The sequence below is a fragment of the Mus musculus genome, chromosome 1 (genome assembly GCF_000001635.26).
Source record: "Mus musculus strain C57BL/6J chromosome 1, GRCm38.p6 C57BL/6J".
In the NCBI taxonomy this organism is placed as follows: domain Eukaryota; kingdom Metazoa; phylum Chordata; class Mammalia; order Rodentia; family Muridae; genus Mus; species Mus musculus.
The window spans coordinates 6,830,771-6,847,187 of NC_000067.6; the positions used below are offsets into that span (position 1 = coordinate 6,830,771).

The window sequence follows — 16,417 nt, forward strand, 5'->3', positions numbered from 1 at the left end:
TGTTTTTTGTTGGCTCATCTGTACCAAGTAGTCAATGAAAAGAAAGTATTTTTCATGTACTGTATTGAATCTTGAAGATAACAAGGATGAGGTTTGATAGCATTTTTTTTTAAGTTTTTCGAGACAGGGTTTCTCTGTGTAGCCCTAGCTGTTCTTAAACTCACTTTGTAGACCAGGCTCGCCTCAAACTCAGAAATCTGCCTGCCTCTGCTTCCCGAGTGCTAGGATGAAAGGTGTACGCCACCATGCCTGGCTGCATTTTTTTGAAAAGTAAGTTGGATTAAGTAATTTATATTCAGAATCCTTATTTAGAAGACATCAAAGGAACACCATATACAGTAAGAAAAAAAAAAAAAACACAAGAACTCCTTCTGAAGCATGCCATATTATCCCAACAGTTCTGTGAAGCAAGTTTACTAACATTTCCAGAGAAGAGAATTGATACACTGGAAGGTATGATTTTTGGTCCTTGTATCACAAAAATTAAGTGATTAGATTGGACAAAAAAAAATAAAGCAAAGTGGGATAAATATATTTAGAATGAAGGAAGGAAACAAGCAAGCAAGCATGCAAGGGGAAGAGAAAGAGAGAGAGAGAAAGAGAGAGATTGAAAGAGAGAGAGAGAAAGAGAGAAAGAGAGATTGAAAGAGAGAGAGAACAACACAATAGACATTGCTAGGGAATATTAAGAAACATTGGAAAGGGAGAAAGAAGTCACGGCAGAGGAGGAAACAGAAGAGGAAGAAGAAAGAGATTAAGAGATTATTGTTTGGGCAAGGTTGTGAAAGCTGTCATAGCCTTGGGAGCTCCAAGGATGAAGACTAAAGTCTGATGGCCAGCAAGTCTGCGTGATGTGGCTGCGGAAGGGTCCCTTTGCCATACTTGTTTAGGGACACTGTGTACACCTCAGGAACTCATCGCGAATGTTTGAAGACCTGGAAGGGTTTCTTCTCGTTTGCCCCTACCTCACAGCTCTCACAACACCGGAAATTGAGTGATTATTTCTAATTCATTGTTATCTAGTTCATATGCACAACAGTTGCTTAATTTTTGTGGTAATTTTCAGAAAATATTGTCTATCTCTCTCAGTGAAATAGCCTGTCCAGATGCCCTCTAAAAAAATATCCTGTTTCTGGAAAAAAATCAAAATATCTCAAAAGGAAAGCACTGAGAAATAACTAGGGCTGTCATCTTTATTCAACTGTCAGTTCTCCAAAGATTTCAGGGCTTAAAATTTTAAAAGTGCCAGATGCTATTATCTGTTATTCATGTTACCATTATGTTCTGGTTTTTACTGAAATCAATATAACCTTCCATCTGTACATTGAAAGATCTGGGTGCACACGTATACTCTCTAAATACACACACACACACACACACACACACACACACACACACACACACATGCCTTGCTACCACATCTTACACAGAACAAAATTACTATTTTCTAAACTAAACTTTTTTAAGTGTTAAATAACAGTCTCAAAAATATTACTGAATTCTGTACTGGATGGTATCTGAAAATTCATCTAGTATAATATGTTTCTGTAACAGGACCAATCCTGACTATTCTTTTAGCTGTGGCAGCATGTATTTACTTTCTCTGCAGGTTTGCAGAATACAAGGTAAAGCAAAAGCAGAAAATACCAAAAATTGAAAGCATTAGAGCCTATAGTTTTAAAAGTTATGAAATATTTAAAAGGTCATCACCAACAAAGCTATCTTGTAAAAGCCCTTTACAACACTTTGCCATGCCAGATTAAATAGCATATACCTAACCAACATTGTTTTATATGCATTTTAGCTGCATAATAGTTTGTGTTTTAGTATTGATCATTTCCTTTAAAATCCTTCCATAATCCCACATTCCATAAGACTCAGATTTAACCCTCAACCAGAAACCTTCCAATGATTGGCTGTAAATGGACCTGCTAAGGAGGGGCTAAGCTAGAATGGAACTGCTCCTAAGCCAAATCCATATTAGAGTGAATGGGAGAGTGGGCAGTGTAAATCTCCATGATCAGGAATCCTTTCATTTCAGCCATTTTCATAGTAAAGCTTTAAAAACGAGATTCACTGCTTCACTGGCCTACCTTGCTGCAGATGGGGGCAGGGGACATTGAAACAGTCATTCTCTGCAGTTTACACACATACAAATTTCCTTCCAGTACATATTGTTATCAACTATATTTTTATTAGTAAAGTAACACAGAATATTTTACAGCATAAAGAATATAAAGGATGGTATTGTTCCACACTGGTTTCTGTTAATTAGGCATAAAATAGCATCAATTGAGGTATTTCTACTAGTGCCCATAATGTGGTACAATCTCCCTTTTGTTTTTCTGCTGCTGTGACAGCTGGACATGTAAGAAAATGATTCCTGAGTTCATTAGGACGTGTTTATTTAATGAAAAAAACTTTTACCATACTAATATAATATACTAACAACCATTCAGTTCAAGAAATGTCTCCATATTCACAAAGATGCGAAGTTTTAAAAGGGGTTCTTTCTTATTTATTATCCATCACTCTTTGGATAAAGATCTATAACAGTAAAATAAAATCCTTTTTATTTTTATAAATATATCCTTTTATTTATTATGTTTATTCTTTCTATAAATCCTTTGCAGTACTCTAGCCATGTCTTAAAGCCAAACTCAAACCTGACACCAGTAGTTTCAAATCCAGTTGCCTTTTCAGAATTCCTTAATGTCTTCTGCCTCTTTCTCTCCCCACTTACCTGTTTTTGTTTGATTGTTTGATTGTTTGGGCTGTTGTTTGTTTTCCAGAAAGATCCTGTGAACTTCCTAGAAAATTTAGAGGAAAAAAAGTTTGCTGGAGAGGCCTCTATCCCAAGCCCAAAGCCCAAGCTGCATACAAGAGATCTCAAGAAAGAATTAATCACGTAAGCCGTGCTCAGCCACCTGCCCTAAGAGATTCTGCAATTAGAAGACATACATTTACAACTGAGAGTGACAGTGACATACACATGAAAGTTGTACCTACTTCAGAACAACTGAACTAGTTAGCATATACCTACTCTCAGCTCTGCACTACAGGAGCTTCCAAATGTGTGTATGTAGAGGTAGCAACCTCTGTTGTTTAAAAACAAAATAGAGATACACTCATGGTCATAGATTTTCAGCTAAAGTTATATTGACTCACAGTATCTAAATCCTGACTTCAGGAAGTCAGCTAACTTTATAACACTCTAGAAAGCATGACTCGGGAAAGGATGGTTTTCAATCTTCTTTGGGTATTTTTAACTCAAAAGAGTTCAAGGAACAATTATCATGATTGATACAAAGTATACGTGAATCAAACCATCACACTGTACCCCTGTGTTATTTGGCCTTTGGTCTCTGCTACAAAGTACCAGACTTTATCCATTGAAGGAAAAATAAAAAAGGCTTATTATGGCTTATGGATTTGGAAGTTTTGATCCATGGCTACTTTTCTCTGTTGCCTTTGGGCTTGTATTGAAGCAGAAAGAACTTTATGACAGGAGCATATAATGGACAAAACACCATGTTGTGTTTTATAACAAGAGGGGTCCCAATATACCCTGTTGGGTGCTTACCTATAGTGATCTCCCACTAGGCCACACTCCTTGAGGTTTACCAACTGTCAATACTAACATGGTCTTCAACACATGACATGCCTTTGAGAGACATTTAAGATATACTTCACAGTAACCCCATAAATATGACAATTAATATGTGTCAATAAAAGCAAAATAGAATACATACAAACCTGGAAGCAGCAATGAGAGTGAGTGGGTGGTTGGGTGGGAGGGTGAGTGAGTCAGTGAGTAGGTGAGTGGGCAGGTGAGAAAGTAGGTGGGTGAGTGAGTGAGTGAGTGAGTGAGTAAGTGAGTAAGTGGATGGGGAGTGAGTGGGTGAGTGAGTGGTTGGGTGTATGGGTGAGTGAGTAGTGACAGACATTATGGAAATAATTTTCCATCAGAAAGGTGTGGAATGATATACAAATATGTTGACTTCCAATTAGAGTGTCTCTAAAAGAGTAACCTTTCTCCTTGGGCACCACATTTTTCCATTAAAAACTCCCCCCAAAACAGCTTCAAAGTAGACTCTTTTATCCCTTCTTCTTCTTCTTAGAGCTAAGCCTCTCAGGAAAATTGTTAGTGGTGCATGATCCTATTTTTCTCCAACATCTGTTCCATTCTTCCAGCTCCACCTAAACCACTGTTCTTGGGAAGCCCTCCATACCCCTTCCACCTCCAGTCTGGAGGCGGGTCCTTGACTTTCGCATACCTGACAGACAGCAGGTTTGGTGACCATGACTATCAGCCACACTTGGCTTCTTGGACCCCCTTACCTGAAGACTTTCCTTTCCTTACAGTGATTGCTTCCTAGACTCAACACAGATCTCTAATGACTGAAATTCCTGCAACTTAGACCTGAGACTTCTTCCTCCCCTTCCTACTTTTATGGAAGCTGCCATCCCTGGATTTAATCTCTGAGGCATATCCATTAGCTCACGGCAACAGAACATGACCTTCTTCTAGACCCTACTTATTAGGCAACCTCGTCTCTTATTTCCTAAGCACATGAGGGGCACACTTGTCTCAAGGCCTTGCAACTGCTGTAACCTCTCCCCATGGTCTCTGAAAGGAGTCCATACTTGTCTTAGTCAGGGTTTCTATTCCTGGACAAACATCATAACCAGGAAGCAAGTTGGGGAGGAAAGGGTTTATTCAGTTTATATTTCCACACTGTTATTCATCACCATAGGAAGTCAAGACTGGAACTCAAGCAGTTCAGGGAGCAGGAGCTGATGCCGAGGCCATGGAGAGATGTTACTTACTGGCTTGCTTCCTCTGCCTTGTTCAGCTTACCTTCTTATAGAATCCAAGACTACCAGCCCAGGGATGGCATCACCCACAATAGGCCCTCCCACCTTGATCACTAATTGAGAAAATGCCCTACAGCTGGTTCTCATGGAGGCATTTCCTCAACTGAAGCTCCTTTCTCTGTGATTACTCCAGCTTGTATCAAGTTGACATGGAAAAACCAGCCAAATCAATATTCTTGTCTCTTAGTTATCCCCTCCATCATCACTTGCCAGAAAGGCCCTTTATCCACTGTGGTCTCTCACCCCAAGCGCTGGTTTCAGGAACCTTTCTTCACCAGGATGCAACAGTATCACCAACTTACCAGTATATATAATTGCTTCCTTTCTGATCTCTATTGCCTGCCCACTTCCCTGATAATGAGTTCCAGCCGGCATGAATACTCTTATTTCTTCATTTTGTGGTCTACCTGGCCAAATAATTATTTCATAATATGTACTGTATACTTCTTAGATACTCAAGCTACATGCACAGTAGCCTGTGATACAGTGCATATTTCAAATTATGGACAGTAGTAAGTATGGGCCTTGTACAAAATAGATATGCGTAGATCATTGCTTGGAGAGGACCGGTTTGCGATCTGACATGCAATTAGCCTTTTCTTCTTTATTTACTTTACATCCACATTGCAGCTCCACTTGCCTCCTCTCCTCCTAGTTCCACCTCCACCCTTTCTTCCATTCCCAACTCCCCTCTTCTTAAAGAATGGAATCCTCCCTCCAGGTACCAAACTAACCCTGGGCACAAGTCACATCAGGACTAAGCATATCTTCTTCCATTAAAGCCAGAGAAGTTCCCCCAGCTAGGGGAAAGGGATTCAAAGGCCAAGTCAGAGACAGCTCCAGCTCCAGTTGTTAGGGAGCCCACATGAAGACCAAGCTACACATCTCCTCCATATGTATAGGAGGCCTAGTACATGCACGATCTTTGAGCCCCCATGGGCTCAGGATAGTTGTAGGTCTTCTTGTGGTGTCCTTGACCACTCTGGCTCCCTCGATCCTATCCCTGAATCTTCTATAAGACCCCCTGAGCTCTGCCTAATATCGGCCTGTGGGTCTCTACATCTTTCTCCATCAGCTAATGGATGAAGCCTCTCAGAAGAGAGTAATGTTGGGTCCTGTCTGCAACTAGCTTTTAAAGAAGCTTACACTTTGGCACTCCTTGCAGATTCTGTAGTCAAGCATGAACAGTTAGTTACGAAGTTCAAGCTTCACCTGGGTTTTACTGGTCTACACAACGTGATGAAGGGTACCAAATACACCAGAACTCAAACTTCTCAGAACATTTTCTTTCTAGCAGGCCACTTATGAGAGCCAAGCAATTGTTCTCACTTGGATCTGCTATTTGAACTTCTGTATCAGCTTTTTAAAAGTTCTTTTCCATGTAATTTTTAAAAATGCATTCCAAAATGGCAAAAATCTAGCTTTTCAGGGTGGGTTTTTAGAAATTGCAGAAACCATTACAAATTATGTGCTGTGTGAATGACGATTGACCATCCTGTGCCAGAAAAAAAGGAGTGGTAATGAACACCACTCCTAAATATGAACATAAATATACAAAAGAAGGCTCCCAAGACCCTTTACCATGTTTTTCAATCTATTGTGAATTCCCTGGAAGTTAACAGGCCTCCCAGGTCCCATGGTCATCATTTGTATGGGAGTCTCAGATTTATATGTGTCTATGTTAGTGTGCTGATTTCTGTCCTATCTTCATTATATCTCAATTTTTCTTTTTAAGAGATAATCCTGGCACATGATAGTTTATCCAAAACTGGTCAAAAGAACATTTTAAACTTTATCAACTCTCTTCTGCCTTGAATAGATTTGAACATCACTTACCAAGAGAAATTAGCTAGTTTCTTCCTTTTAACTTTGTTATTTTTATCAGAAATTCCCCCAAGAATATATCACTCAACTGATATTATGTAATATTACATAATATTTTTCACTATAGATTTGAATATTTACCTGATATCAGACCTATCAGGAATTCAATTAAGACCACCATTATCCTGTCAGAAATAATATTGCCACTAATTATTTATTCTTTTGGCCTTTTCATACCACAAAGGTTTAATTTTTCATCTAATCAAATTTTTATGTTTATACTATATTCAATGGTAATTTACAGATAATTGGTTTAAAATCAGTATAACTTATTGAATCTTTTGGCAGTCTTAATGAGCATAGTTGAAAATAGAAGGGAAAAATATCAAAACAGTACTTTTCTTTTTTAATAGATATTTTCTTCATTTACATTTCAAATACTATCCCCAAAGACCTTCCCCCAACCCCGCTCCCAACCCACCCACTCCTGCTTCCTGGCCCTGGCATTCCCCTGTACTGGGTATATGATCTTTTCAAGACCAAGGTCCTCTCCTCCCATTGATGGCCGACTAGGTCATGCTCTGCTACATATACAGCTAGAGACACAAGCTCTTGGGGGGGGGGGGGGTACTGGTTAGTTCATATTGTTGTTCCTCCTATAGAGTTGCAAACTTCTTTAGCTCTTTGGGTACTTTCTCTAGCTCCTTCATTAGAGGTCCTGTGTTCCATCCAATAGATGACTGTGAGCATCCACTTGTGTATTTGCCAGTCACTGTCATAGCCTCACCAGAGAGAACTATATCAGGATCCTGTTAGCAAAATCTTTCTGGCATACGCAATGGTGGCTGGGTTTGTTGGTTGCATATGGGATGGATCCCCGGGTGGGGCAGTCTCTGGATGGTCCTTCCTTCCATCTCAGCTCCCAACTGTGTCTCTGTAACTCCTTCCATGGGTATTTTGTTCCCCATTCTAAGAAGGAGCGAAGTATCCACACTTTGGTCTTCCTTCTTCTTGAGTTTCATGTGTTTCGAAAATTGTATCTTGGATATTCTAAGTTTCTGGGCTAATATCCGCTTATCAGTGAGTACATATCATGTGAGTTCTTTTGTGATTGGGTTACCTCACTCAGGATGATCTCCTCCAGATATAACCATTTGCCTAAGAATTTCATGAATTCATTGTTTTTAATTGCTGAGTAATATTCTATTGTGTAAATATACCACATTTTCTGTATCCATTCTTCTGTTGAGGGACATCTGGGTTCTATCCAGCTTCTGGCTATTATAAATAAGGCTGCTATGAACATAGTGGATCATGTGTCTTTATTACAAGTTGGAACATCTTCTGGGTATATACCCAGGAGAGGAATTGCTGGATCTTATGGTAGTACTATGTCCAATTTTCTGAGGAACCGCTAGACTGATTTCCAGAGTGGTTGTACAAGCTTGCTATCCCACCAACAGTGGAGGAGTGTTACTCTTTCTCCACATCCTCGCCAGCATCTGCTGTCACTTGAATTTTTAATCTTAGCCATTCTGACCGGTGTGAGGTGAAATCTCAAGGTTGTTTTGATTTGCATTTCCCTGATGATTAAGGATGTTGAACATTTTTTCAAGTGCTTCTCAGCCATTCGGTATTCCTCATCTGAGAATTCTTTTTTTTAGCTCTGTACCCCACTTTTTAATAGGGTTATTTGATTTTCTGGAGTCCACCTTCTTGAGTTCTTTATATATATTGGATATTAGTCCCCTATCTGATTTAGGATTGGTAAAGATCCTTTCCCAATATGTTGGTGGCTTTTTTGTTTTATTGACAGTGTCTTTTGCCTTACAGAAGCTTTGCAATTTTATGAGGTCCTATTTGTCGATTCTCCATCTTACAGCACAAGCCATTGCTGTTCTGTTCAGGAAATTTTCCCCTGTGCCCATATCTTCCAGGCTTTTCCCCACTTTCTCCTCTATAAGTTTCAGTGTCTCTGGTTTTATGTGGAGTTCCTTGATCCACTTAGACTTGAGCTTTGTACAAGGTGATAAGAATGGATCAATTCACATTCTTCTACATGATAACTGCCAGTTGTACCAGCACCAATTGTTGAAAATGCTGGGGTTTTTCCCCCCACTGGATGGTTTTAGCTCCCTTGTCAAAGATCAAGTGACCATAGGTGTGTGGGTTCATTTCATGGTCTTCAGTTCTATTCCATTGGTCTACCTGTCTGTTGCTGTACCAGTACCATGCAGTTTTTATCACAATTGCTCTGTAGTACAGCTTGAGGTCAGGCATGGTAATTCTATCAGAGATTTTTTTATTGTTGAGAATAGTTTTTCCTATCCTAGGTTTTTTGTTATTCCAGATGAATTTGCAAATTGCCCTTTCTAACTCGGTGAAGAATTGATTTGGAACTTTGATGGGGATTGCATTGAATCTGTAGATTGCTCTTGGCAAGATAGCCATTTTTACTATATTGATCCTGCTAATCCATGAGCATGGGAGATCTTTCCATCTTCTGAGATCTTCTTTGATTTCTTTCTTCAGAGACTTGAAGTTCTTATCATACAGATCTTTCACTTCTTAGTTAGAGTCACACACAGGTATTTTATATTATTTGTGACTATTGTGAAGAGTGTTGTTTCCCTAAATTCTCCTGAAACACTACTTTTCAAACACCATTTGGGCATGCAAATTCCCAAGCACTTGACAGCCCTTCACTTTCCAGTTAAACAATGTTCAGAGATTTTTTTTTCTGTATTTAATGGGTAAATGTTTACCAAGAAGATAACTCAGCCTGAATATAATCTCCATTACTTTTTTGAGATATTTTATTGTCTATACATTCTTATATCCCATCCTGAATCAGAGAGAGAAGAATTAAGTGGCTCCAATTTAGATCAGTCCCTGAAAACCAGCATCCCTCTGAGACCCTGAATATTCATATCTTCTTTACCTAAAACATTTGATAAGTGCCTAAAGGGGAAGCTACTTAGAGAAGGATAGGATCATAATGTTAATCCCCAAAGTTTCTTTTAAAAATCCTCATTCTGAATTTAATACGTAGGAACAGAAAGGACTTTGCTCTGGGCAGGATGTCAGTGAAAACCCAATGCCTGTATGATAGAGCTGCCTTTCTCTCAGATCCTTAACACGACCACATAGAGCATGTCTGGGTGCAGTCCATCTGTACACTCCAAATGAGCAATGTCAACAGCATCTAAAGATTTAGGTGTTTGGAAGACCAAGGATTCTCTAATTGGAAAGGTACCTCTTGAGGATAACAAACTTCTTGTGACGTTTTTAAAATAATATCGAAGTCTAAGACAGAACTTTCTGGGAAATGTGAAGAGACACAGATCACAGTGAGCCACCTTTGACAGACATCCTAGAATCTGTTTTTGGGCTAGCTGTAAATTAGGGATTGCTGTGTTGTTACAGCTTTGAGCGAAACTGCTCAAGAGTTTTAGTACCTAAATCTCTTGCCTATTTCTCTCTCAGCAGTAATTTTCCCATGTAAATAACAATTTACATTTCAGTCAAAGATTTTCTTCTTTGTAGTTTCTAAAATGTCGGAGTTACTAGGTAGTTTTAAGAACCTATAGAATGATTCCTTTCTATAATGTATCATATAGCTGGTGTCAGGATTTTTGTTCTCATATTTTTTGAGTTATGAAAACATAAATTTATCTTTTCAAAGAATAGAACAGCGTTGAGTGTTGACTCACAAACCGCTATGATCACATGCTAGCATCTCTTCCTACATTGTTTGAGTTGGAAATCTGGACAAAACATTGAAAAGAGAAAAAACTGAGGAAGTGGCTGGACATGCTATGCTTACTTTTTTTTCTCCCTATAAATTTCCTTTTAAATCTCTAAATTCTTTTTTTTTTTTTTACAACTCTATGGTATTTATTAAAACCCCATTTAAATCTTAAAAACACAGATAGTTAAGGAAAAAGATGAAGACAGACATGCTCACACTAATCAAATCTGGGATGGTGTGTCTTTGTCAGTTCTGGACCGAGCAAGCTCTAGAACAAGGGAAATGGCCAGAGATAAAGATGGGCAGTAAACACAGGGTCAGTCCTATAGCCACACATAACAGTGCCACACATGAATGCAGCTGACAGCAGCGAAGAATGCATTTGTAAATGCGCTAGGAGATATCCTCAGCTCCATCTGCACCTGACAGGAAGAGGGTCAGGATACAGGTAGACCAAACACTTGGTTCATGGACTTGATCTGGTTGATGTGTTTAATGTGTGTCATTCAATAAGACTGGAATATACATTCTCCATTCTTATGGAATATTCACCAAACTGTGCTGCTGAGGAAGACCTGATCACCCAGGAGCTTCTTAGTGGCCTTGGGCATCTCTGCCCCTACTTTTCCTGCTCACTGCATTTTAACAGCCTTGACCAAGCCCTTCCTGCCTAACAGTGCAGTGTCCATCCCTGACATTGACCCCAGCATCCTCTCCTCTCCTCCCCTCCCCTCCCCTCCACTCCCCTCTCCTCTCCTCTCCCCTCTCCTGAAACCTCTAAATTCTTAATGCTTTAGCTTCTGCATCTCCTAGACAGTACAGTTTTGAAAGGAGAAAATTCTTTGTAATTTGTCTGGAAGAAAATAATCTGTGAAATGCACTTGACATTCATGATGTCTTTTTCTGCTGCCACAGCTGTCCAACACCAGGATGTGATGGAAGCGGCCATGTCACAGGCAACTATGCATCTCACCGCAGGTATTGAATGCCCTTGTTTCTGTTCAGGGTTTCATCATCTTGGTCTGTTGCATCTTGCTTATTCTAGCAACCGCAAACTGCTGTCTATATTAGGAAATTATGAGTGAGTTAGAGATGGAGGTTATTTTATTTTTCAGAGATTTAGATATGGTGCATGGAAATAATGATTCTCGGTTCAAAGAATATTCTGGTCCTGGTTACAGACCAACTCATGGTTCATGTCAGGCTATAGCCCACCTAGCATTAAACAAAGAAAGCACGTGGGCCTCTCACTATGGAGGTGGTATTTCTGAACAAATAAACGTGTTGTGAGACTGAACAATGAAAGGATCTCTGTTGTTTTCCTGATGGTAGGTAGCATCTCCTTTCCTGTAGACAGTGGCTTAAAGTGGATTCTGCACTGTGGCTGGTGTGGCAGTCAGAATGGATGGATGGCCACTGCTGATCACTTGAGTTCTCATTAGATTAAAGTCCTTCATTTGATAAATAGCAAATCTAGTGTACAACAAATAATTGAAACCACCTTAAGGCCATGTTCATTAATACTAAAACCAGATTCAGTCCCAGTTAATTCTTTTCAGTTCCTGGTCACCCATAACTTAATGTATATCACAAATTTAGGGCACACAGTACACATCAGTGCTGTACTTTTCTTCCTCTTTCCTCTGTAGTGTCTCTGGATGTCCTCTAGCAGATAAGACTCTGAAGTCTCTCATGGCTGCCAACTCTCAAGAGCTTAAGTAAGTGCTAGGAGGCATGACCTCTGTGCCCCTCTTCACCCTGATGGAGCCCTCTTTGTTCAGTGCCCATGTTGCCTTCTGAAGAGAAATAAAATTGTCCCTGACTGAGTAGCAGAAAAACCATGTGTCAGAGCATTGAGATGGCTGACGCTGAGCCCATGCACCTTACCCAGACTGACTTGCTGGGGATTGCAAGAAAGGCCATGGTGCTTATGTTTTATAGTGATTTGTAACAAATGGCATAAAAACACATTCTTTTTACTGTTAATATCAGAACTTATTTACTAAACCAGACTGATGAAGGAGTAGCAAACATTCACCATCAGTTTTAAGAAATCATGAGAATTTAAAATTTTCCACCTCCCTTTCACTTTTATTAAACATCATTCCGGCTCAGTTCTACTTTGTTATTGATTTTTAATTTTTTTAATGTTTTTATTTTCCTGACATTTGATGTTTTATATAAATATATTTATAGTAAATATGCAGTAATTTGACATTATAGTACATCTTATAGGCTTAATAATAAATAATATAAAATCTGATATTTTTAATCCAGAAATAATGAGAATTTGGAAATATGCAAATATTTTTTTTATTTTCCAATGTAAAAGTACAATTTATTATGTCAAGGTACAGTCTTGAATGTTGATTGCCATTTTCATAGATTGAAATATAAAGATGTTTTTGGGTTGGTAATTAATGGATTGAAATGTAAGGTACAACATAATATCATCCTCATTCTAATCTTTTCCACAGCTATCACTTCACATGTTAAAAAAAAAATCATAAAGACACTGGAAGCAGGCAGGTTGAGAAGGCCTGCTGCAATGTCAATAATTGTTTCATGCCACCACCTAACAAATAATTTATCTGTTCTATCCATTCAAGAAAAAAATCTTTCATTAATCTCTTGTTTAGATACTCAAGAAAAAAATTCCTAAAAAAATACTTCTTGCCATAATAGAAACCATATAAACATATGTGTGTGTCAGATAGAAGATGTATAAGCTTCTAAAGCACTAAAAGAAAATACTAATAAAGAGCTTGAGAGACGGCTCAGTGACTATGAGTTTCTATTGTTCCTGCAGAGGACCCAGGTTCAAGTCCTAGCACCCATGTGAGGCAGCTCATGACCACATGTAACTCCAATGACAACTGTTTTCTTGTGTTTTCTAGGTGTCCAACCCCAGGTTGTGATGGTTCTGGTCATGTGACTGGAAACTATGCCTCCCACCGAAGGTAAGACTAGCCCCATTTCTCAAATGAGAAGTAATATGTTGGCAGTGATACCCAGTCATAATCTCATAATCACAGGGTCTTGCACCATTCTTGGTTTTTCTTTTTAGCTTGTCTGGTTGCCCTCGTGCAAGGAAAGGTGGCATCAAAATGACCCCAACAAAAGAAGAAAAAGAAGACTCTGAACTTAGGTAAGTACCACGAAGAACTGGGTGGGCTGTATCTTGTTGTCTAACATGGAGGAGCCTTTGGATGCCACTGAATACACATTGAGTCCTGGAGGAGAAAAATCATTAAGAGTCAGGATTTCTGGCTAAAGACTCAAACTGTTCAGAAGTTCAAGAATATTTTTCTCACTTATAATTGCATGTCTACACTTCTTTAATAGTGCAGAAGTGAGAGAAATTTATTCCTTCTTCATCTGATTTAAAGGAAAACAACATGTGGAAGTTGTTTTATTATGGTATTTCTCTGTGTCTATATTTTTTTAGCTTTTTTAATTTTGATTGCTTTTCCAATTCTAGTTTATTTTATTTTTATCTATTTTATTTTATTATTATTTTGTGCCTGTTTGTATTTTAATAAGTGAGAGAAGGAGTGTGAGTTTGTGTGAATAGGATAGTGGGGAGGATCTGGGAGGACTGGGAGGAGGGAAAATGATAACCGATCAAAATACTTTATATTTTAAATCGATTTTCAATTTTAAAAATAGAAAAGAAAAAAGAGTGGGTAAGAGTTTGGCTACATCTCTTGATAACTGGATAGCTCTTACAGAAATCTCATTTTTCTCTGCCTGCAAATGGAATAACATTCTCTACCAAAGTGTTTTCAGTGAACATTAAGAGGTGATGCGTGAAAATTTCTCAGCTTACAGTCTGCCAGCTCTTACCAACACAAAGCTGTTTCTTTACTTGTGATATGTCTTTGGGTTTCTGTTGCTACAGTGATACACCAAGACCAAAAGCAAGTTAGGGAGAAAAAGGTTTATTGAGCTTACACTTTCAGATCATGGTCAGTCATTGAAAGAAGTCAGGACAGGAACTGAAACAGGGCAGAAACCTAGAGGCAGGAGCTGATGCCATGGCTGGATGCTGCTTACTAGCTTGCTCTCTGTGGATTCTTATAGAACTCAATACTACCAGCCCAGAGTGGTCCTACCTACATTGGGCTGGGCCCTCCCACATCAATCGATAATTTAAAAAATGTTATACAGGCTTACCCACAGCCTTTCTCAGGTGAGGTTCTCTCCTCTCTAATGACTCTAGCCTGTGTCAAGTTGACACTGAATTAGCGACCATGTGGTGGTGACCTTTAAACTCTCTGCTGTTGATTGCTTCTCTATATTTTAGAGCTTTTACTTCTTGATCATAGCTCTACTGTGTTTCTGTAGATGCCCTGTAATAGGGTGTGACGGCCAAGGCCACATATCAGGTAAATACACATCACACCGCACAGCTTCTGGCTGTCCTCTGGCTGCCAAAAGACAGAAAGAGAATCCCCTCAATGGGGCACCTCTCTCCTGGAAACTGAACAAGCAAGAGCTTCCTCACTGTCCTCTGCCAGGATGCAATGGTCTGGGTCATGTAAACAACGTTTTTGTCACCCACAGAAGGTAAGCTTGTTTTCTGTCTTTCTGTTGTTGTTGTGATTGTGTGTGATATGAGTTATTTGGGGGCAAGGTCAAAACTCTCAGCGTATCATTATTTATAACACTTATAGCACCAAGTCTTGCTAAGTAGATATTTTACTAGTCTGAAGAATAAAAACTGCATTTTCTCTGTTTCTGAAAATTCACTGCACAGATTTCAAGTGTTTTAGAAACTCCATTTGTTTCTTAAATTCTAAAATATTGCTTATGTTGCTGTTTTTAAGTGGCTCAGTCTTTTAATGCTTCCCTCCAGTTCCAAGTGTTGCTCTCCACTCTGCTACATCAGGCAGTGGTGAGCTTTCACTCATGTATGTCTGTCTTCCTGCCTCTCTTGCATCAACTCAGTTGCAGGCCACTGCAGCAATGTTCTGCTTCTGGGAAGATGTGATTCACCCACAGCAGCCTGGAACATGTGTAGGTGCTCGTGGGGCACATGGACTTGGAGCTTTACAATCGTGTCACTCCCTCATCGCTGAACCCCTAACTCTCAGGGGAATCCTCTGTTGCACAAGGATGATCTTAGTCCATCTCTGTGGCTCATATTCCACCTAAAGAAAAAAAAAGCTAGAAAATTCCTGATATATTTCTCTAGTCAATGAGTGGCCCACCCCCTTCTAGTCTTTTAGGCTACTTCTTACAGTCTTCGGGAAACTTTGATTCCTTTATGCTCAGTATACAAACTAAGCAAAGTTGAAACATTTTGAAGCTTATTCAGTTCGAAAGGGATAGAAACAGTTTTACCAGAAATTAATCTCTAGAGGAATTGGTTGCTTTCAAGGTGCCAGTAAAACTGGCATATGGAGAAATTTGAATTTTCTATGAGGAGGTCAAAGGAAGCCCTTAACATTGATACCAGAAAATTATCTTTCCAGGGATTGCTTGTTTGGAAATGGTCAGTGAAACTTGCTTAGGCAATTTTGTTTCCAAGTGACTTGCTTTGATGGCTTTCAGCGCAAGACCATGTCTACTGTGGCATACCTTGTTTTAATAAGTTTGGATCATGATGTCCTATCTAGGAGCAGCAGTCACAAACCAAATGTGCCTAAGTTGAGTCACCTGCCATTTTGTTTTTAAAAAGGCAAACACTACCCTGAATATACGTAATCTAGTATGGGAAGAAATGAAGACACAGCTCACCTCTGCTTTGATATACCTTAACTGAATTGCTGATTTTATGGAAATGATATAAGACTTATGTTTTAGATTAGTTTTGTTTGTTTTTCTGCAATGGAGTCCACACTCCATAGGCCTGCTCCCAGGCCTGCCAAGCTTCACCTTCAGTCCCAAAAAGGACTTCTATCATGGGAGATAGGGATAGGGTAATACAGACATGTGTGTGCATGTCTGTGAAGGCCTGAG

General features: G+C 39.2%; 1 protein-coding gene across 24 annotated transcripts in view; it reads left to right on the forward strand.

The window, feature by feature from the left end:
- St18 (suppression of tumorigenicity 18) overlaps positions 1–16,417 on the forward strand; it is a 373,710-nt gene that overhangs the window by 343,540 nt on the left and 13,753 nt on the right. For all 24 annotated transcript variants that reach the window (NR_045188.1, NR_045189.1, XM_030253958.1 and 21 more), the window contains 6 exons: positions 2,793–2,908; positions 11,369–11,431; positions 12,103–12,171; positions 13,351–13,413; positions 13,521–13,601; positions 14,801–15,022. Coding sequence is in view for 22 of the 24 variants with exons in the window: in XM_030253958.1 (XP_030109818.1) it covers positions 2,793–2,908; positions 11,369–11,431; positions 12,103–12,171; positions 13,351–13,413; positions 13,521–13,601; positions 14,801–15,022 (614 nt within the window). In the remaining 2 variants the exon portion in view is untranslated. The remainder of the gene's footprint in view (positions 1–2,792; positions 2,909–11,368; positions 11,432–12,102; positions 12,172–13,350; positions 13,414–13,520; positions 13,602–14,800; positions 15,023–16,417) is intronic.